Here is a 24,655-nt window from a genome sequence, read left to right as displayed (position 1 = left end):
CTAGAGATTATTTGGGCTTCCAAATAATCTTTGGGTGGCTCAGATGGTAAAGAATCCACCTACAATGCAGGAGACCCAGGTTCAGTCCCTGGTTTGGGAAGATCCCCTGGAGAGTGAAGTGGCTACCCACTCCAGTATTCTTACCTGGAGAATCCTATGGATGGAGAAACCGACAAGCTACAGTCCATGGAGCTGAATAGAGTTGGACACAACTGAGCAACTAAGCTCAGAGATTATTTAGGATTAATGTAATGACCTTCAATGATGAAACATAATAAATAGCTGTTTAATTTGCTTCTATGTTAAAGGTATAATAGACACACTGAGATTCGAGACAGTACAAATTCCACAATTTTTCATACTTTTAGATTGCATTTAGCAACATATGTTTATATTTAAATAGTTTCCTTTTTTAAACTAAACCTGAAAGCCCAGACTTTATGATAAAGTTAGGAAGAGTTCAAAGCATTAGTTTCTTTCATAAAGAAAGGTACAGTTAAATTCCCCAGAGAATAGTATGGACCAGGTAATTGTTTTTATAGTAATGAGTACATGGACATCAAAATGTCTGATTTACCATGAGATCAGTTACTAAATATTAGTAATGCAAGTGTAGTTATTAATCATGTGACTAAAGAAAGCCTTCACCATATATTAGCTTAGTAAACATTACTGGCTAATTTTCATAACCAATATGCATTTACTAGATTCTGATCTTCACAAAATAACTTGAATATTCTATAGCATCTTTTTCTGATTAAGGCTTTAAAATATATTAAAAATCTTTAAAATTACTTGATAATTGTCATACTTCATTTACCACTGGCCACCACAAAGTATAATCATTTAATTCTTCTGAATTTCTAAATAAAATTTTAAAAAATTGGTAAACAATCCACTTGCCAATGCAGGGCACCCAAGAGACAGAATTTTGACCCCTGCATCTGGAAGATCACCTGGAGTAGGAAATGGCAACTCACTCCAGTATTCTTGCTTTGCAAATTCTATGGACAGAGGGGCCTGGTGGGCTACAGTCTATGAGGTAGCAAAGAATTTGACACAACTGAGCAACTGAGCACACACACATATAACAACACAAGCTGGAAGAATTAGTAATGGACAAGAACTCTTTTGCTTGCTTTTGAACGAGGGATGGCTCTTGTTTGACTTCCTTTTTGACTTGAAAGCAGAAACCTGAATTACTTGTTCTACTAATCACCTGCCTACAGCTAAAGAGGGGTGGGGGAAGAAGGCAGAACATTTTCAAATCACATAATGTGATATAGCTGTTTTGTCTCTTGCAAAATGATTAAAATATTCCTTTGCATTTTGTTTAATATATATATATGGACAGAAGTTTGAAATGCAGTTTGTTGAGAAGGCAAAGTATATGAAGACTTACACCCTTTAATGGCTTTAAACAATAGTCAGAAGTTTTGTAACCAGGAGCTGACTATTGGTTCTAATTAGTAATTGTTCCTCAAAAATTCAGTTATTTTTTTTTTTTCTTATTAGGCATTTTATCTGTCAAGATCCATTTAAGCATATCTTCAGTCAGTTTCATGCTTCTGTTATAAAAATTGTATCTTTTTGTCATTATGTGAGAATTATTCTCTACCAAGTACAATTTTTGAAAAAAGAGTTTAAGTGAAAGGAAAAAGAAAATCCTAATTTGGAGTCTTTAAAACAATTATAAAATTATAGTGAACTTTTATAAGGTTAAGAATATGCAGATTTACTGTGACATACTTATGAGATATTTGTAAATTTTAAACCACTTTTTACAACTATTTTGTGTGAATGAAATTTTCATGCTAATAGTTAATTTTTGGTCATTTCTATATAAAATAATTTGTGTATTTTAAGTAATTTAAATCTCAAATTTTACTTTAAAAGTCTGAAAAATATTACCCAACTTCCAAACCAACCCACTAAATTCTAAAGTATATATATAGCTCATGACATTGAATATTTTATCATGTTGGCTTTTTTCTGGCAAATGAGGTAAAGATAGATATTTACAAGGAGTAATTATTTCAGACTTTATTAAATCATTTTGTCTTCAATTTTGTTTTGATTTTTAAATTCTCCTTTCTTCACTTGTTTGTCTTAAAATTAAAAAAAATGATATTTTCCCCAGAAATCATGATGAGATATGGCATAGACTATTCAAAGCATTCTTTTGAGAAAAGTGTGGTTACATAGTTACCCATTCTGTCAAAACTTGTCACTTACTAGGCATTTGTTGCTAAAAATCACCTGTAAATAAATAATGAATAAGATTTATTCAAGGTCAGATAAAGGGTTTACTGTTTCTCCTTTTTCTCCCTAATGTGTTACAATTAAAATGTGATATGTTTATGTGTAATAACTCTTCATACATTGATTGATATAAACAAAACATCAGATCTGGTTACTTCACATTTTAGTGGCGTGTTTGTGTTTTGCCTTTTTATGTTAATTATACTTAAGGTGATAGAAGAGAATATAATTTATGAAATTTATCAGAAAAAAAAAAAAAAAAAACAACATTTAAAAGAAAAAGTTAGCATCTAGTGCTACTGTGTCCCACAGGTTCTTCTACATTGACCCACACTACCTCCACTGGTGAGTTAGAGGAGCATAACAGGACTGCCACTGGTGCTATTGCTGTTGCTAGCACATCTGCAGATGTTACTGTATCCAGTGTTACAGCTGTCACCATCCATAGACTTTCCGAGGAACAGCGAGTGCAAGTAAAGAATCTCAGAAATTCAGGTCTGGACCCCAACACATCCAAGGACGGGCTCTCACCTCATCAAGCAGATACACAAAGTACAAGGAGAAGACCAAGAAATGCTGAACAGATAGAAAGAACTAAAGAGCTTGCAGTTGTTACTCATAGAGGTATTGGATGTTATTTTACTTGTGCCCATTTAGTTACAGCCAAAGCTATGTTTTGGTAATGATTCCAATTAGAGAATGAGCTGAAACAGAGCCAAGATGTAGGAAATGCAAGAAAGAATTCTAAGTAGCTGAAAAATATAGACAGTAAGCCAGAACTTGAATAATTTGAAAACATAAAAGTTAGAATTAAAAAAAAAAAAATCAAAATGAAATTCAAATGTTGGAGGGAGGAGGGAGTAAATATAGAAAGAAAATAATACATAAATGATAGTAAAAACAAAATAACTATTGTGTATTATATACCAATTATGGTATCTAGATAAAATCAAATTAAAAGAACCATTTTTCTATTAATAAGTGTACATATTTACAAATTGATGATTTAGCCAATGTAGTAATTTTCATATTTGCATGAATTTTTTGTTATACAAATGCCAATTAATTATTGAGAAAATAGATAACTAGATTGGGAATAATGGAAACTTTATGTCTGGTGATTATTTTATATAGCTTATTCTACTATTTCTGAATTACCTGTTGAACCATATGATTGTACTGAGAACAGATTTCTCATTTTGAAAAGGTAACAGTTATTCCAGGCTTCCCTTGTAGCTCAGCTGGTAAATAATATTATTGCAATGCGGGAGACCTGGGTTTGATCCCTGGGTTGGGAAGATCCCCTTGAGAAGGGAAAGTTTACATACTCTAGTATTCTGGCCTGGAGAATTCCATGGATTATAGTCCAACGGGTCGCAAAGAGTCGGATACGACTAAGCGACTTTCACTTTCCCTTTCAACAGTTATTCCTTGATATTATGACTCCAAGTTTAAGTGTTCCTTAATTTCCTATTTTAATTTTTAGAGATAAAAATATCAGAGTCAAATTATATGTTGATAGTTTTCTAGGCAATTAATATAAGTCTATAGTTTACAAAATTTAGGAAGTGTAGCAAGAATTTTTTTTTTTTTTTTTCTATTTTTTGGTAGCAGCTTCACTGGAAAAAATAGTGCAGTATGAAACACTAAAGAGATTTTATATTGATGTGTTCATCAGTGGAAATATCAACGAAATGAACATATTTCAAGTACAAATATTTACTCCAGCTCTGTTTCCAACTCAAAGTTATATATTCTCCAAAATGGCAATGATTTTTGTAGTATGGTTATGCATAGTTTGCATGATATATAGGTAATGGAAAACCATTCAGATGCTTAGTACAGACTAAGGAAAAAATAATTAAGATGTATTTGCATAAATTGATTTAAAATCATACATCTCAGAAATTCATTTTCCATCAAAATTCATACTGAAAGCAGTTACCTTGATTCTCTTTACTAAGAAGCATTCTAAAGTGAATTCTTAGCATGTGGTAATCTCCTTTAAAGGATTAAATTGATATCACCTTAGTTCTCTATTCACTCTCCTACCATGACTACTTCCACTCATATGAATATAGGGATCATTATCAGATTTACAATTGTTTAATCAAGTAGATAGATTTTTTTATTACAGGGAAGTAAAAATGTATAAATATTGAAATATTGATTAAGAAAAAAGCCCTTCAGTTTAGTGTTTTGACTCTCTTTGAAAATTTGCATGCACTAACATAGACAAATTTCCCTGTATTCATTCTGTTGTCCATTGAAGAAAGGCAGGTAACTTTTGGACATGAGTTTATTGTTTATTAACTAATAACATATGTTCCAGGTAAAGTTTGCCATCAAGTGATTTGAGAAACCCTGGTGCTATATATATATATATTAAATATTTTGTAGAACTTGAACAAATAATTCAGATTGAAAACAGAATAGTTATCAATTACTAAAGTGATTTGAAAGTTAATCTAAAATTTTGAAGTGCATTCAGCCAAATTTCAATTAAGCATCAAGATTATGCGCTTGATTAATTTCAGTGCTCAAATTTTCTCAATTGTTATAATAATCTTCCAATGCTGTGTTAGCATTCATAGCATTTAGACCTGTTTCACTTGTATTCTTTCTAGAATAGTGTTTATGAATATAGACATATCACTGAATATGATATTCAGTGATGCCATCTACCTTGGAAATAAATATTTTTAATTATTGATATTTAAATTATGTGTGCAGAAAACATTTTGAATGTTATGTTCATTTTTAGTGACTTAAATTATTATACTTGCATCAAATCTTTATACAAACCTCAATATATAGTTGTATTTTCAGACATAAAGCAGTCCTCAAAGACTTGACTCTTAAGCTGGACCAAATCTCTAAATAGGAATTTGCTGACATGAAAACAATATTCTTTTAAGCAATAAATTTTAGTTTACCCAACATGCCTGACATACCAACTGACGTCTGTTCTGTGCAAAATAAGGATAAATAATACATGCCCCTTCTTTTGAGAGACTGAGAGAGAGTAGAGGACATGGAGAAATCCATCCTGGTGGGACAAGGAAGATTTTGTAAATCTCATGGCTGAGCGGAGTACTAAAGGAGATATAGGATATATGTGGGCAGTGAGTCCTTTAATTGATGTTTTAGATGAGTCAATAAAGATAATGCAAAACTAACTTGCCTAATTTTTCTAGATATTTTAAAGAAAAAAAAAATGTCCTGTTCTTCTATTCCATTCTCCACAATGTAATCAGAATTAACTTTTAAAAATGAAAACCTGATCACATTCCTTCATTGCTTTAAAGCTTCCACTGGTTTCCCAGTGACTTTCCCAGTGACTTTGGGAATAAAACCAAACTTGATGATAACCCATGAGATCCTCTTATGTTTTATTGTCTACATCTCCAAATTCATCTCATGCAACTCTGATAATCACTGTTGTTTGCCAAACAGATTTACTTTTAGCTTGTCAAACGTACCATATTCTTTTTTGCCTCAGGCTAGTCCCATAAGCTATTCCTTCTTCCTTTCAACCAAGTCATTCTAATTCCTTTTCCAAGATTTAGCTGAAATTGTCAATTCCTTGAAATTTAGACTTTCCTGCTGTAACTCACCATTTTAAATCCTGTAGGTAGGGAGAGGATGAGTCTTGTTCATGGTTCATTCCCAGTCCTTAGAACAGCTTCTGACTCATAGACATATTTAGATAATATTTAGTAAACTGATGAATAAATATTTGCAATTTCACTAGCCAGAATATTCATCCAGCTTACTTAAAGGCTAAAAATTATATTTTTCAATATAATCAAATGTTCATGTAGTTCAATTTAAAAATAGCTATTTTGTTATAGTTATAATAACCAATGTTTTTAATCCCTTTGAAAACCAAAAGTATTCTAACAAACTTAAAATGAAATACTGCTTTTTATTATATTACTACTTAAAATTCACAGAGTAAAACTAGATATAAATGCCTTGCTTATGGCCTTTTTACATTTATAAAATCAAAGAAAATTTATTGATAAACACAAAATAATAAAGTAAGTAAACTATATACGAATAAATATTAATGTAATATTATGAATATTATTTTGCTGAGATTAACTATCATCTAAAGCATATATACAATAGAGATTGTGATAGCATAGGTTTTTTGATGCCTACAAGTGCATACAAAGTTTTGTACTGTGATCGTGTCCATTTTTCATTTTTTTTTCTATTCACACTGCAATTAAACTTTCATGTCTATGATGTCTTTTGGTCATTGCTACTTCCTAATTTGTCTATTCTTAATAACTTGAGGCAATTAAAGTACTTAGTATTATCACTATGAAAACAAAGAAAACATAAACACTGAAATTGCACTTAGTATGTGGCACTTGGCATTTGTTAAGTGTATAGACTCAAAAGTCTACATATTAATTTATGAAAAATTAAGTCACTGTAATGAATTTATTATAAAAGCTGCACAATTAATGAATAATTTGAAAAAAAACTTGGAATATTTATCAAAGGTTTTTCAATCTCTGTAGGGTTCTGCCCCAAATAATTTTTCCTATAGTACTATAATTAAGCATCAGTAATTCAATTTAAGGTATGTTCCTAAAAAAATTTTTTTTTCAGTTTCTACTTGTTCTCAGTGAAAGAAAACCCCTTCTGATTTTTTACATTTGAAAAGAGTCTTAGACATGAAATAAAATAAAAGAAGGAAAAGAGAAAAATATTGATGAAGAATGTTGGTTTAAATCTTCTTTAAATAGTATGTTAACACCACAGTTTATTAGTGCCCAATAGTTTTCAAAATGAACATTTTATTTTATTGATTGGATTTTAGTCTACTTTTCTCACCTACTGTGCATGAGAGTCTTTTCAGGTCACATGAAATATTAGGGTTGAATTTCCCTATCAGTAAAATAGTATTGTAGTATTATATTAGGGTTATAGTGAGGATTAAACACAGTATTAGGTGGAAATGCCAAAAAACCTCAAGTATTTTCTCCCAGTGTAAAGACAAAACCAAATTGCCCACCATTATTGGTTAGTTTTGAGGTCAGAGAGCTAGGCTGAGTCTGTACTCTACCCCTTATTATGTGTATGATTTTGAACAATAACTTCAGCTTTAGAACCTGCAATTTCTTGGTAACTGAGAGTAGCTACCTGTAGGTATTTCATAATTATGTGAAAGAATTTAGCACAGTTGTTGGCTTATGTTCAGTAGATAGTAATTGTGTTTATTTTTACTATTATTCATCAAATATATTTAACTCTTGCTATCTATGTGACATTGCTCTGGATAGTAGAGGTATAAAAATGTGCAATTCAGGCTGTACTATGGAATAGTCTATATAACTTATTTTATAAAGGGAAGCTTATTATGAAAAAAATTGCCAGAGCAGTGTTTTTTTTTTTTTTTTTTTTTTTACGTTACTTAAGTAAAGGAGAGGGATCAATTGCCTCTAAATGTAAAAGTCAAGAAAGGCTGCACAGAAATAAGGTGTTTTTACAAATTCTTGAGAGATGAACAGAAGTTTTCAACTAGTAAATTGTGTTTATATTACTAAGATATATAAAAATTGCTGTAAGTGGATAATGTGCTGAATAGATATATGATGACTGTATATCAAAATAAGTAAAGGAAATATTCAACATTCCTTAAAAGGATTATTTGCAGTTATATAAATAAACCTAAAAACAATTGATCTTTTTAGTTTATAGATTATCCAGATGTTTAAAATTAGATACCATAGTATCTAGTGATATTTTAAATTCTATCAGAATAGTTTGTTGCTTGAAGTATAAGAATTTTTTTGAAATTATTTATAAATTTTTATGTAACGTACCTTTTCTAACAATCTCTAAATACCATAATTTATTATTATATCTCCAAGAGTTTTAATTCATCGTTGACTTAGTAAGAAATATGGAGTATGATTAAAACATTATGTAAAGGGTCCTTAATTTCTAGGATTTTATATTTTAAAATAGATGGAATCTTTTAGATTATTTACTACAACACCATTACTTCTTATAGGAAATTGTCATCTGAAAAAGGCCATGTGAAAATCCAATCTTCATACTGATAAACTAGTATTCATTCATCCTTCTATTTACTCATGGTTCATAAAGGCTTAATGCATGAAGACCCTTTTATTAGGTGATATTAAGGTTAAAGTAATATAGATGACAACCATATTTGGGTTTTCTTCCTCAAGAGTTTAATATTTATATTATTGAAAATAGTAATTTAATGTATTTTACTCTAGATAAGTTTTTAAACCATTGTTTTTCTTACATAATACAGTAGAATGAGATTTATTTTTTTCCCTAGTATGTAGACAATTCCTGTCTGCTGTTAATAAGCAACCTTGGTAGTTGGTACTTTCATGTAAAAGTGTCAATATATTCTTTTAAAAAGTTCCCATATACATATATAATAATTATAAACACTCTTTTATTGTTTTCCTTAGAAATTTAGATGACTGTATCATCTTGTGTAGTCAAATATGTGTCATCAGCATTTCCTGCCATTGATGGTACTTATTTTGATGTAGTGTAGCAAATGCTTCCAGTATATTTAATAATAGCTAATGATCTTATTAATAGAACTGAGCAGGGTTTTAACTTAGTTTATAAGGTAAGGAGGGCTTCCCTGGTGGCTCAGATGGTAAAGAATCTACTTGCACTGCAGGAGACAAGGGTTTGATCCCTGAGTTGGGAAGATGCCCTGGAGGAGGGCATGGCAACCCATTCCAGTATTCTTGCCAGGAGAATCCCCATGGACAGAAGAGCCTGGCAGGCTACAATCCATGGGGCTGCAAAGAATCTGACATGACTGAGTGACTAAACACAGCACATAATGTAACATGAAATTATATTTAACTGAAATTTAATATGATGTATAACCGCTCCCTAAGGGCAGCATAAAAGAAAATCTATTTTAATTACTGGCTTGTAAGTAGAATTTTTAATTGTTTTCAACTTTAAGGTAAGAACAGTTAATTCAGCATACATTATTAACTTTAGGTCAGCAATTTTAATCCAAACAAAAGCAGGAATTTAAAAAAAAATATCATAAGCAATATTTTTTTCAAGTAACATCATCTGAGTTTTACATTGCTCAATAAAAAGAGGAAAACAACATACTATCAGATATACAATCTACATTGAATTTCCAGTTTATTTCAAAAGTCACATACTATGATAGGTAACCATTTTGTTTAAAACAGTGGACTGTAATATGACAAAAACTCTATTGTGTAGAAATAACAGTTCTTGGGTGCCTAGTAGGTGCCTTTCACTAATAGGTTATTTGGCCATATGTAAAATACAGTTTAAGTCTTTTCAATAGTTTGAAAGTACCTATTTTCAAACTATATATTAATATCTTTATAGAGTATAGATTTATAAATTGAAAACTTTCTTTTTTTATTAATCTTCATACGCTGCATCACCATGAGAAAATTAATTTATGGATGGTTACTTAGATCTTTGTGGATACTGATATGTGTTTATCAAGTATCAGGGCTTATTACACATATTATCTCAATGCTTAAGCATATAAGCTTAAGTTCATAAAATTTAAAATATAGTCTCTATTTTCAAAGGAAAAGTATAGAGATAAAATAATAGTAAAAAATTATTGGTCAATTCTAAGAGAAATAATTTCTACAGAATGAGAATGTTAGGGTGAGTTATAGATGCCTTTTAAAATTATAATATGTTATACGTAGGAGAGATCAAACCTATTCTGCTGTAGGTTCTAGAACTTCGTGTATGAAACCACAGGAAGATACAAAATATAGAGAAAACTATTCTAACACTGAGTTCTGTTCAAATATAGATTGTGTGCTTCAGAAAGCAGCAAATTCCTAAGTCACTGATAAGATATATAAGCATAGCTTGATGGACAAATTGGGTATTTGAAAAGTATTTAAGCATTAAAGTATTGAAATGATATGACCACCATTATCCCTTCTAATCCAAGTGTCTATCCAGAGATCTCATACGTTAATTGATCGATTTATCATCATCTTCTATTTTCTCTTGAGGTTTGAACTGACCTGGACTTATCTTTATGGTTATCTCATTGTAGAGAGAGATAAATTAAAGCAAGCATAGAAGTGGCCAACACTACCATCAAGATAGTTGGATTGGTACTCTCTTTATCCCAGTTAATGGAACTCAGCCATATAAACATTTTTCACCAGGACAACTGCCAAATATATGCCTTAAGTTCCAGAACCTTTTCATTTGAGGACCTAACTTTAGGTAGTTAATGTCCAACATTAACTTTAACATTAATTTCCAACAGGTTCTTTATCAAGACTTTCTTTCATTTGTCCGTTCCTTTGTTCCTTCCTTCCCTTCCCTTCCTTTTCCCTCTCCCCTCCCATCCCCTCCCCTTCATTTCTCTCCCCTCCACTCTCTGCCTCCTTTCTTCCTTTCCTTTCTTTTCTTACTTTCTTTTTGTCTTTCCTTTTCCTTTTCTTTCTTTCTTTTACTGCTATTTCTTCACTTCCTTCTTCCTTCCTTCTATACATTCATCCTTACTTCTCTTCCTTATTGCTTTCTTTGTTTCTTTCTTCAACAAAAATTCACTGACTATTTGCATGTCATATTTTATTCTAGTCCTTTGTTTATACAACATTGAACAAAACCTGGTTCGTTGAGTTTATATTTAAATGAGGAGAAAAAGACAAGGAAATAAGCAAATAACTACCTAATGGCAGAGAAAACAACTAGGTAGAAAGAGCTTGAGTTTTGCTTGCAAAAAAGAAAGCCTGATGTTCCTAGCTGCTGCTGCTAAGTCTCTTCAGTTGTGTCTGACTCTGTGCCACCCCATAGACGGCAGCCCACCAGGCTCCCCCATCCCTGGGATTCTCCAAGCAAGAACACTGGAGTGGGTTGCCATTTCCTTCTCCAATGCATGAAAGGAAAAGTGAAAGTGAAGTCGCTCAGTTGTGTCTGACTCTTAGCGACCCCATGGACTGCAGCCTACCAGGCTCCTCTGTCCACGGGATTTTCCAGGCAAGAGTACTAGAGTGGGTTGCCATTGCCTTCTCCTGATGTGCCTGGAATTCAGTGGAAAAAAAAGGAAAGTGGAGATCAGTTGAGAAACTGTCAGGAATTAGACTTTATAGGCTTTGAGGCCTAGGTAAAGAGATTTATTTTAATCTAAATGAGAGAGGAAGCAATTGGTGGACTTTATATTATCTAATATAACTTTTTATAAGACATCATTTTAGCAGGAAGATCCCAGGGTGTGGGCATAGCAATCCACTCCAGTATTCTTACCTAGAGAGTCCCTGTGGACAGAGGAACCTGGTGGGCTACAGTCCATGGGGTCACAAAGGTTTGGACATGACTGAGTGACTAAGCATGCACACACATAAGAAATTTTAAGTAAGCAGGAGCAGGCAGACAAACTAGAACGGTATACAGATGTGCAATTAATGATTAATACATATTTTGGAGTCTAAGTCTTAGAATATGGTTCTTAAACTTCAGTGTGTACACAAATCATCTTGCAGTCTTACTCAAATACAGATTGTGATTTCATGGGCTTTTGATGGGATCAGAGATTCTGCATTTCTAACAAGATTGAAGATTCTACTGATATACTGATTAGCAAAATTTTACATGAGGATTATAATTGTGGAGAGAGACCAGTACATACCCAGCAGTACATGATAACTGGCCACTCTCCATGAAATCTTGTTCTCCACTAGAATATTTACAATGTTAATAAACCATCTCAGATAATATGATAAAAGTTATTTCTATAAAAATGACTATACTGGTGGGAGATTAACTAGTGGAAGGGATATTTTACAGCAGATGGATTTTCCAGATGAACCTTAATGACAATAATTAATTCTGTCAACCCTTAGGAATGACTGAGAAGATTACCTTACTTAACGATTTTACTGGAAAAAAAATTGATGAATAATTGATGAAAGCATTCTCAAGCCTAATTTTAACTCATTTATTGCTTTTTTTTACCCTAAATCCATATCTTAAAATTATTTTTAAATGTATTATCAAATAACAGAAAAAAACAAGGTTTTACTTTTACTTATCGTGTTTCAAATCTTGAAAGTATGATAGGTGGAAGCAAAAGATAGTGAAAATCAGGATACAGAAATTGATTGCCAAATCAAAAATTTTCATGATTGAATAAATATGCATCATCTTCTATTTTATATAAATGATGAATTTGCACTAGCCTGCTCAAATTCCCATGTCCTTCTTTATGAGTTTATTTGATGTATTAATGTTCATGAATGTTTATCATAAATAATAACAAGATACAACATTTATGACATTTAAAAATTGGTTAAGTATGATTTTTAAGGTACTTTCATTTATTAAATTAACTATTAGTCTTTTGTGTAAGAACTTTGGCACTGTTAGAGTAAATATATATTTAACACATAGGGAACTGATAACATTTAGGTGGGTATACTATATATAAATGTTGACTGTTGCATTCTTTATCAATATCTTATCCTTTTATGTTGTTTTTTGCATTGTTCTCTTGACTATTTTCCTAATCATATTATTTTGTTGAAAATTGTGTTAATGTTGATACTTGTAGCAATTAAAATCCATGTCCCAAAATGTACCAATTTATGATTTAAATACATAATTATTTATTGAATGTCATCTTCATATTTCATTTCCATATTTCATCACATTTGTGAAATTATGAAAACTGTCATTCATAACAGTAAATATACTTTTATATTTTGCTGAATAAGTTGTATTTAGGGAGAAAGAAGAGAAAAAATAAAATGTTAGAAATTGCTTGGTAACAGATTTTATATTCTTAAAAGGTACTAGATAGAAATACTCCAAAATTACTGAGGACCTTTATGACAATATTAAGCATGAAAATTTGTTTTTTTCTTATATGATGTATCTGCAAATAATCATTTTAACAGTTTTATTCAATGCTACTCCTCAAGCCATGCTTTTGAGTTATTCCTGTGCAGAGATTTTAAGTACTTCCGATAACCCCAGTGTTTTCCTTTAAGCCTAAGGAAGCATACATCTTTTCACATTAACTGCAACTGTCGTCTTGTAACAGGGATGTTATTTCATAACTGGTATTATTTTTTTTAGATTTTCAGCCCCACTTTTATGCTCACCAGTAATTATTATCCGAGGTTTTGATACCTTATTGTTTATATTAACATATTATCTCATTTTTTATAGAATGAGCAAACAAGGGAAATAATATGTATAGCATAAAAGAAAGAGAGTCTTAACTTTAAAGAACAAAGATGACAATGATTTTATGTGTAACTGGCTTCCCCAAATGGTTATCAGAGCTAATTATTTTGCCTGTGAATGAGATGGTCACAATGAGTGTGGGGTTGTGGTTTTTTTTCCTTGTTAAAGTATTTTGAAGGGGCTAGACATTCTATTTGTGCTCAAAGCTGGTGCCAAAGTGGACTCTGCCTTTTGGAGTATGAAAGTATGGTCCTATGTTAGACATTTTTATCTTGTTCAGAGTTATTTTGGGGCATTTTCACCCACTTTTGCAGCAAGCTGCTTCCCTCCATATAGTTTTCTAGAGCATATGGCTACCCTGCTGTGCACAGTGTGAAATCACACAATTAAGCTTCACAATTTTAGGAAGAGAAGAACCTTTATATATGGCAGAACAGCATGGTGTTAGGTTTGGGGTGCATTGCATAGTGTATTTTTTTCCTCCTATCTAATCATTTGTATTCTAAATCATGGACTGTTGCTTTTTAGTGTTGATGCTTGATTTTTCTTTTTTTAAATTGTCTTCAAATGGCATTTCTTCATAATACCAAATGCGATTAAAGTGTGAGAGATTTCTAGATTGATTTTGTCCAGACAAATTAGAAAATTTTCATTTAGTTGGCTTACATTCAGGAAGTGAGGAGGGTGGAAAGCAGTGAACAGTGGCAGTCATCAACTCTCCTTTACGTTTCCATTTGAAAGGAATGAGCCAAAGTTGATTTTACTAAAAAAACAAAACAAAACTGTTTGGTAATTTGAGTTTCACCTAGCAGTTGGCTTTTGCTACACCTTGTTTATTCATCTGTTTAAAACTTTAAAAATAAGACATCGAGAGGCTTCACACCATGGGGTTATGCCTGGCACTATCAGTTAATAGTTAATATTATTTAGTATTAAATTCAGTAAATGAAACTGGCTCTGCTCCATACTAAAATAAACCATCCTTAAAATCAGATATTGTTGACTACTTAAATTTTTTCTATTATTAGCTTTGCATTAAAAAAAAATAATGTGGATAGAGTAAACTAATCCAGTCCATTTGTGATTTCCCAGGATATATTTCAGTTGTTATTTCTGACTGGATATATGAAATGCTGTTATTCATGGTCAGGTGGTGGTGTTGATGCTAGGACTGAAGTTTTAAAGTCAAATGAATGAATGTATTTTACTAGTATATGTATTGGGCAATCTACTTTGCCTTTCTCCATTTTTACATCTAGAAAGGAGGGAAATAATCCCATTTTGAATGGCTATTTTGTGTTTAAATGAGACAGTGGACAGAGTACCTATGCTTTAGACACACAACCATTAACTGATACTGCCCACTTCTGGAGCCTTTACAAGAAGCAAATACGCTTTAGTTACATTAAAAGTTTTATCGGATAAAGGTGTGTGAACAAAGTAAGAAAACAATTAGCACAGAGTTTTAAATTTCTTACATAGCTGATTTCCTTAGAAATAAAATATGTAGTCTAATTGGCTTCCTTAGTGGCTCAGCGGTAAAGAATCCACCTGCAGTGTAGGAGATGCGGGTTTGATCTCTGGGTGGGGAAGATTCCCTGGAAAGAAATGGCAACCCACTCCAGTGTTCTTGCCTGGAGAATTCCATGGACAGAGAAGCCTGGAAGGCTATAGTCCTTGGGATCGCAGAGTTGGACATGACTGAAGCAACAGAGTGAGCATGAGCATATAATCTAATGCAGTATTGAAAGAGAATTATGGAAACTGCTGATATATATAGCTGTATTTAGCTCTGTTCATATGGATCTCATGTATAAGTTATTACTAAAATAATGTGTAGTATCCAGTCCATCTTAGGTTTCTGTTAGTCCCACATTTATTTTTCTTGCCAGTTTTACCTTTGTTTCAATTACTCTCCAAATTCAGTCCAGCTAATTCACTTGACTTCCTTTTTATATCCTCTACCCTTGAGAATGCTCTATGCTTCTTGAGGAAATAATTGCTAGAAAGGGCATAAGATGTGTGTTCTAGATTTCAAAACAAGTAAGGAAATAAGTAAGCAACCAGTGGTAGAATGATGAGCAATAACCATTCCTATTTCTACTTAGATATTATCTATTTAAGTTTAAGAGTAATTTTAAACAAATTGAGAGATGATGTTTAATATAGTATCTGAAAAAAATCAAATCTCTAATGATTTCCTTGTACCAGTGGTATATCTATAGAGTCTGTAGGGAAACTATTGAATATGGGCTAATTCAAGGAAGGTTTATTTACAAAGGGATTACTTGTAAATAAGCATATGTAAAGAACCACAAGGGATCATGCACCTAGGATAGAAGCAACTAGGCTGTCATTATTCCCTACCCATTGGGATGAAGGAAGGGAGAGATGTTGGACAGATATATATAGAGATATATATGCATGGCATAAAAAAGACTAGTAACTTTCAGTTAAGGGCCCATCTCCAGTTAGCATAGTCAGAGAGGCCTTTCAGAACAATCCTGATCCTACTTTCCTTCTTCCCTCCATCTTCCTGCTGGAGTTCTCTGGAGTCTGTTGATAGAGCTTGGAGCATCTCAAATTTAAATGTTCATAAGAATTACATAGTGGTCTTGTTAAAGGCTAACTTTAATTCATTAAGTCTGGGAGGGCTTGATAATCTGTTTTTCTAACAAGTCCCTAGTTGATGTTGGTGCTGCTAATGTAATGCCACAGTTTGTGTAGCAGGATGTAGCCTATTCAGGTCAACCAATGTACAAAGAATGAGGAGAATAGATCTGGAAAAGCACGTAGCAAGGCATAAAATAGATGTGGAAAGGTATGGATGGGCTGTGAGAAGAACATAGATAAGTTATGCTGAGAGTGCTTTGTTGTCTTCAATAGCCATGATTATAGCAACATAACCCTGTGTCAAATACACTGTCAGAGTCCATCTATGCTTGTTTAAAACAATCGGTAGAGATATCAAGCCTCCGTGAAGAACTTTAGATAGACTATAATAATCTTATATCAGAAGAAAGAGGAAATATTGTTGCTCATTAAAGTAATAACGTCTTCTGGATATTTTATTAAAAATTTACTCAGTGTACTTAAGAAATTTGTAGTGGAAGAATATATTCCACTGCCATCAAGCTTATGATATGCATTACTCATGGTCACTCTTATTCAAACAGTTGGCTTCTTTCTCAGTTAGTCTCAACTTAGAAGGCATTATACTATAGATAAATGATCTCTGACATTATGTATAAAACAAATATGTGATATAAAATTACCTCATTCATTTTAACTTAAAAAACATTATAAACTTGCAGGTATATTTTTGTTCTAGAGATCATTTGAGAAGTTTTGCCTAATCTTCATATTTTCTAAGGCTTTCATGTGAAAACCAGAAGCATTCTAAGCAGACAAAAAAAAAAGAAAAATTGAATTTTATCATTCTTTATGTTACACTTTATAGTAAAATTATATTTTAGTAAAATTAGTGAAAAGAGAAAAAATTAAAAATAAAAGATATATAAAATAATTATCATTCAAAAATCATAAGATATCAAAACAAAAAAGTACATAAGAAAATGATTGAATTGAGTGGATCTTAATATTTAACTGTAGACCTAAAGATAATTTTTAAAAGTTCACTTAAAGCCGTTAGAAAATGAAGATTAAAACTTAATTAAATTAAGGCTGAGACAGTTGTAAAAGTGTTACAAGTATTTGTGAACCATACGAATGGTAACTGTTTCCATATGGTAACTTTTGTTATGCCAATTATAAGAATCCCTAAAAAGTATATAAAAATCCCACGTTTTTCTTATAATCCTGACATTTTATTGCACGCCATAACTGTAAGACCTGTTACGCCAAGCATTGTGTGTGCATCTGCAGGTGTCTACTTAAGTGCAATGGATTTCTGAAGTTGTTCCATTTCTGAAGAGAAGAAAGCCCATATACAAATTTTAGAATCTTTATCCAATAATTAGCATCCACTATTTATTGAATAAAAAGTAACAACATTAATTCAATCTGGAAGACCTATGAAAATTAGCAAATTGATTTTATACGATGTCTTCTTTCACACTTATACTTGGTTCAGTTTTTAAAATTTTAGACTTATTTCTTAGTCTGAAGTGGTTGAAAAATAAGATTTCAAAGATTTACAGTTTAGGCTTATTTTTTTTATAACTTTGATACTTTATAGCCTTAGAATCTTTTGTAAAAATGAAAATGGGCCTGTTACAAGAATGACATAAATTATGCTGAATACCTACACATATGTTTGTAAGAACTGTTATGATTATATATTAACATTTAAGAATGTTTCTATACATTTATACCAAATATACTAGTTTGGCCAAAGGATTTGGAGGGGCTTATAACTTGATATAAAAAAATAAAATTAAAGTTGGAAATCCAGGGAAAATTTATGAATTTGTATAACATCCTTAAACAGTGAAAAAGACATAACACAGAATAGTTGAAAAATTTTATGATAGTGCATCCCTAATTGAAATGTCTTCTGAAAATGACCAGATCTTAAAATTATAAATAATTAAATAGCTAACATTTACTGAACTTTTCCATGTCCTGATTCTTGGTATTTATTGTAGAATCTAAGTATATAACACAATATATGATTGTAAATTCTCTTTCAACTAAAAAGAGGGGATCATAAGTGCTAGTCACAAGCTAGTGGGGTAGCATAAATAGATATTTTGGACTTAAAAAATATTAAGTATCTAAACTATATTCCTTAACTCTAGTGATTTTTAAAAGGTAAAATTCATTATATTAAAGTAGTTATAAAATGTAATATTCATCATTTCTTATAAAATTAATTAATCTATCATTTTAAATTGAAAATATTTAGATCTTGCATATCCCTAAAATGTAAGTCTTTAAAAATGATTTTTCAGTGTTTTTGAACATATTTCATTGTACCACTAATTTTCTTATCAAATGGAAGCCAGTATTATTTCTTTTCTTCTAACATATTCTAAAATAAAATATTTTTGGAAACACTCATGAACCACTTACTAATATGCTGCTGAATTTTCTATACTTTTTTACTGTATAGGCCAGAAACATGATTTACTTGCAACATACCTTTAGTCACTTTCTAAAATTACACTACAGAAATATTTACAAAGCTAATATTCTTTTTCTAAGAAATTTATATCTAGTGGTAAATTTTACATGAAAGATAGTAAAGAGTATCAGAGTAATACTACCTAATTTTTACTGGCATCAGTGTAGTTTTTTTTTAACATAAATTTATTTATTTTAATTGGAGGCTAATTACTTTACAATATTGTATTGGTTTTGCCATATCGTTCTTCTTCTAATGATAATATGGGATGGAATGATCAATTATCAGCCTTCATGTTACATATATTATGAAGAAGTATTCTACCAGTGTAGAATGTAGGAAAAAACAAACAAAAACCAGTGCTAACGTTTGTAGGCCTGTAACATGGAGCCACCATTTACTTTCAAACCAATGAAACTTACTTTCAGAACATAGTAAACTACTTCTATAGTCTCTAAACAAATTTTAATCTTTGAGATAGAATTGAAATTTCTGATTAGTCTTTCCTTCTTCCTTTGCTCTAAATTCTATACCTAAATACTTATGGGTAAATTAGTGAGTCTCTTAGGAATATATAGAGAAGTTAAACAACTTGTTCCATGTCTTATGGGACTAGAACACAGGTTTCCCAACTTCTGATCCAGTGAGAGAAATACTACTAATAACAGGCTTTGTTTTAAAGATCTGTAATAAAATCCCTACCAAGTGATTGAATTTCTTCACTGCACATGTAAATGGATCTATTGTCAATGTTGAGATGAGCCATATTCTCAAGTTGGAACACATACACACACACACACACATGAACACACATTAGTTAATTTTGATAACTAAAACAAAAACTGGCAAAATTTTATTAGTATACTTTATTTATTGAATATAAAGATAAAGGCATAATGATACTTATTTCAAAATAAAAAGTAGGAATTATATATCTAATTTTAAAAGGAGAGAAACTCATCGTCTATTTGAGAAGTTGAATAAAAAATAACCCCCCAAGCAATAGGATTCAAACTCTTTCAAAAAAAAATTATTTTCCTTTTCAGAAGGGCTGTTATACTCTCACTTAATCACAGATTTACAATGAACTTATTGAAACTTGCAAGATAAATTATAGTCAAGATGCCTACTTCAAATTTGAAAGATTAAAATAAACAGAATTTTGCTTTTGTTTTATTTTTATTGTTGTATTTAAATACAATTTAAGTAGAAAATGAAAGGATTTTTAGATGTTCAGATAACACTTAATAAATAGTGGCCAATGTTTCTCTACAGGAATTACATACAAATCTAAAACAGTATTTTCCAATGAAAGAATGTTCTGCTCACTAAAACTAAACATGTCTGTTTCTTCTTTTTCAAAGATAAATGTTCTCAAAAATTACAAGTTTTCACTGTATATACATAGCAGTGAAATAAAAAAAAAATATTGGTGTGTGACTTTGAGGTTATATAGTAAAGAGTGTATCAATTTTAAAATAAGAAAATTGAAGCCATGAAATGTTTTATGACTACGTTTTAGAAGCTCAGTGATAGAAGGAACACTTGAAGATCATCTTTTCTAAACCTCCACCTGATGGTTGAATTCCTTTTAGTACATTTATGTAATGTGGTTAGTTTCCTCATGGTTAAAAGTGGTGCCAGTACTTTGTTTTTACAAATGAAGATTCTCTAACATAAAAACAAGCTCATATGCCACCTGCTTCACACACACAAAAGTGTTGATATTTGAAACAAAATCTAGCACATTATCCATATGTGGACATATATGATTATTTTTAATAAGACATTGTAACTTTAATAATTTTAAATAAGTGACTTTAGGTGATTAACATGGAAGTTAGATGAGGTTTATGTAACACCAAACAACATCAGTATTTTGGTAAGTTTTTAAAATCCATTTTATAAATTAAAATTCATTGTGAAAATAACAGAACAATATTGATCTGGAAAATACTGCAATGATAATTCTCTACAGTGATTTAAAACTGCATAAATGAGGATTATAAGAACAAAATATTTTTTGGTATCTTGGGCTTACAACTAAAAAGATGGATTTGATTATGAGCCTTTCTGACAGATACTTCTATATTCCTTTCTGACAGATATTTTCCATATTATAAAATATTATGAAATAATATGAAAAATTATGAAATATATAAATTTATGAAATTTTATAAATTTATTTTATGAAAAAATATTTCATTATGTTAAATATGGCATGATCAAACCAAAAAAGTAATAAGTGAAAATGAACAAAATTTTTTAGCATGTGAAAAGTGAAAAGCAGAAAAAAATGAAGGTGATGGATCTCTGCATATGTCTACATGTCTTGCATTTAATGAAATATATTAAAAATTTATCAGAACATGCATAGTTTTTTTATTTAAAAAGTTTTTCACATAAAAATATTTCATCTTGAACATTCATTTCTTTTCTTCCTAATTCATGACTAATGAAGGAAACTATCTGAACAAAATGCCTTCAGTGAAATAGAATTTACAATATTGCATATATACATTCAATCATATACTTGTGCAACAAAAACCTCTTAAGTACAATAATGCTGTCTTTTGAGAAACTCACAGTACAGTGGAAGAGATCAACACAAGCAGCACATTGTCTTTTATCATTTTAAAAATGATATACAACATATTTTAATATCTGTATGATAAAATAAATTTGACATGCTTATAGCTGAAATACACCTGTAGAAAAAGTTAGGTTAATTTTATTAGACAAATGTGATGATTAGCAGCACTTATTCTTGATATCATGGCAATATTTAATACATATACCTTGTAAAATGTAATAAGTATATCTTTTATGGCATATATTTGAAAATTAACATCTCACTGATTTATGATTTAGAGCATATCTTACAATTGGTACTTGCAGTATTTGTCCTTTCAGTTTATTAATATTCAAGAAAAGATATGTGATATGCTCTTGGTGTTGAAATTATAAAATTATCTAAATTATGAGTTTACTGTTTAACATATTTAAAAATTTTGGTTAATTTAAACTTTATATTATATTTCTATTCACTCCTTTTTATCTCTTAAAATGGGTATTCTCCTGGCTTTTCATCTTCTGCATCTGTGTTACAACTATTATTTTACTTTTTACTTTTCTTCAATAAAAATTGATAAATAGATGCTTTTAAAAAATAAGGCCAGGTCCCTTCAGAACCAGGAAGCTATTTAAAACTTCTTGGTTTGAGATGGCATTTTCTTAGCTAGGTATTGTCCCTGACAGCCAAATAATCAAGTTTAAATATAAGAACATTACATAAACCTCATTTCTACACACATATACACGCACATACACTCACACAGAGTAGTTTTCATAATTCACTATTTCTAGTAACTGAGCTCTTTGAGCCTCTGGACTTTTCTTTTTCAACTTTCTTCTTTGAGTTTATAATCTTTTCATGTTTTCTTTATTCTTTAAGAATTAAAAAAAAAAATTAAAAAAAAATTTAAAAAAATTAAAAAACAAAACAAAGCAAAAAAAAACTCTTATAACCAGCTCTGGTGAAATGCATATTTACTTACAAATCTTCATGTATACATACATCATGCATGCATAAATATATAGCATAGGAAGAATGAAAATAATAAAGCTTAAGTTGATAATTGACTTCAAAAAAAAAAAAGAATTTCAGATATGTGCTAAAAATACTGTGAAATTTTGCAACCCCTCTGTAATATTAATTTCATAATGTAGAGAAAAGTAGAGGTAGAATTTCTACTTATAATTCATGTTTAGATCAGGAGAATCTAGAATTATGCCTCAAAATACAAAATGCAAATTTTGTTAAAAATAATTTTCAGATAGCAGGAAAATTTACAAGCAGCAGAACTAAATTTAAAGCAACCAGCCAAATACAACAGTAGGACTAAACTTCAGCTTACCTTGGGGGTTGGGGTGTGTAAGAGGATTACAACAAAAAACATAACCTGAGAAAGATAGAGCCATTCTTTTACTCTAAATAAAGGGCCTCGGATAAAGAATCTCAAAATTGTAAAACACTCATCTAGTCATCTAGTCCTAACTACTTATTTTAAGAGAAAAGACTGAGATAAAAAGGCAGATTCTTGTCCAAAATCAATAGCTACTAAAGAATCTGATCTTTTAAATCCTACTTCAAGGATCATTTTCATCTTTTTTTTTTTTTTTAATATTATGTATCAGTAGCTCATAACTATATATTTCAGTAAGCCATTGAATTCTGTCTCTACCTTTGTACTTTTAAAGTTAGTGACCAGGAAAAAAAAGAAAAAAACCTTCAAAATGCTTCAAAATCAATAAAATACCCTTCATTTGAACTAATTGGGTAAAATGGCAAGTAGGAATTAGTGTAATGATCACTTTAAACCTTCAAAGAGCAATCAGTTTTACTGTTTTCAAATTCATGGAATGAACAAAACCTAATTGCCAAAATGTTTCAGGCTATCATTTCTATCTGTAGTCCCCATAAAAAGCAATATGTAAAGCAACTCAAATTATAATTGAGGAAGCTAAATATATCCCTTGCATTCTTGTTCCTGTGTTTTTAAACACAATAATTGTTATTTAAATGTATCATTTGATCAGTTTACATAACATTTTTTTAATTAGTGAGGTTTTAATTAAAATTTCTTTGACTTTTTTTCACTTGGTGTCATTAAAACTTAAAGTAGAAAGTAGTCTTCTGAACTAGTTTATCACTTTTATAGGAGCTGTAGTTAACAAGGTAATTTACATTTAAAGGATAATATTTTCATCTAAAATACTAAAATACTTGAAAAATGTTTCTAAAATGTTCCAAGTTACTTTGTTGAGTTTATGTGTTTCTTTCGGCAAATCCAGTCATACCTGCTTTAGTAACAGTGAAATATGCTAGCCTCTTATGATGTTGATTTAATATCATAATATCAAAAATAGTAGCAACATATTTTAGATGAAATCCAAAAAGTTGTGATTCACTTTCATAAATTTCATACAATATAGTCTGAACATCGATCATTGTTCAAAAGCTGTGTTTATGAAATTTGGAAATGCTTATCAGAAGAAATAACAAAATACATTTAAAGTTTTTTCAATGATGTCATTTTCTTAAATGTGTCCTAATATTTAAATTAAGCTAAATTACTTTAAAAATACATTAGTTTATTTAAAAAAGCAGGTTCGTTAAATTCTTCCCACTTTTATATCAGTATTTTCATTTTTCTAGTTTAATTTTTCATAAAATTAGATGAATTCAAATGACTTATGATAGTTAATTTTTCTTTTTTTTTTCCTCTTCTACAAAAGCTCATTAGTGTTTAAAAGTACCTATATATGTATGCAGGATTCTCCCTATAGAACCTTTAAAATTTTTATACTGCTTGGTATTTTTACTACTTAGTAATCAAATTGCTATTTTTTTCCTTTACTTTCTTCCGGATACCCTATATCAGGCTTAAGAAAGCAGTTTCTTAACTTGCATAATACCATGCTAACAAAATTTGTTAACTTGAATTTCATTTTGGAATTGTGTATCCTGATACATGTTTTTGTTTGTTTTCTTAACTAGTGAAAAAGGCCATAGATTTTAAATCTAGAGGATTTAAATTGTTTCCAGGGAAAGACAACAGCAACAAGTTTTCTATCTGTGAGTGTACTCCTTTTTTTGTTTCTTTCTCTAGTGCAAGAGTGAAGTTTGTGGTTGTCTATGTTGTTTGTGTGTTTTATAAAAACGTTTGTGTATTTAGCAAATTAACTGCATTAATATCTATATAACATGCATGGTTATTATTCAATATTTTCTTATATTTAAATGCATATTGAATTTTAGGTTAATGTGGTAAACTTTGGAGCTCAGATTGTTTCAAAATGTAAAAAACAAAAACTCTTTGATCTAGCGTGTTGATAACATTCTAGTTTTCTAATTCTAGTATGTGAGATTAAAAAATGAGTAAAAACCATTAAATTGATGATTTCTTGTAGGAATTTCTGTTTGAACATATCTACATTTCAACATAATTATTTTTGTAAGGGAAAATTTTTAATAGCAATTTTTCATTTACGGGAAAAAGATATTTT

General features: G+C 30.4%; 1 protein-coding gene across 3 annotated transcripts in view; it reads left to right on the top strand.

Annotated features, from left to right (window-relative positions):
* The window catches only part of CSMD3 (CUB and Sushi multiple domains 3), a 1,478,779-nt gene that overhangs the window by 581,036 nt on the left and 873,088 nt on the right, over positions 1-24,655 (top strand). For 2 of the 3 annotated variants that reach the window (XM_086335396.1, XM_086335395.1), the window contains exon 7: positions 24,147-24,224. In XM_086335396.1, the coding sequence (XP_086191522.1) occupies positions 24,147-24,224 (78 nt within the window). Of the gene's footprint in view, positions 1-2,574; positions 2,887-24,146; positions 24,225-24,655 lie in introns of all 3 variants that reach the window. The other variant, XM_086335397.1, reaches the window with a different exon arrangement.

The sequence above is a fragment of the Bos grunniens genome, chromosome 14 (genome assembly GCF_055505025.1).
Source record: "Bos grunniens cultivar Pamir isolate PY7600 chromosome 14, Bosgru_T2T1.0, whole genome shotgun sequence".
NCBI classification, from domain to species: domain Eukaryota; kingdom Metazoa; phylum Chordata; class Mammalia; order Artiodactyla; family Bovidae; genus Bos; species Bos grunniens.
The sequence above is the reverse complement of the archived record's forward strand: the minus strand, read 5'-3'. Positions and strand labels throughout refer to the sequence as shown.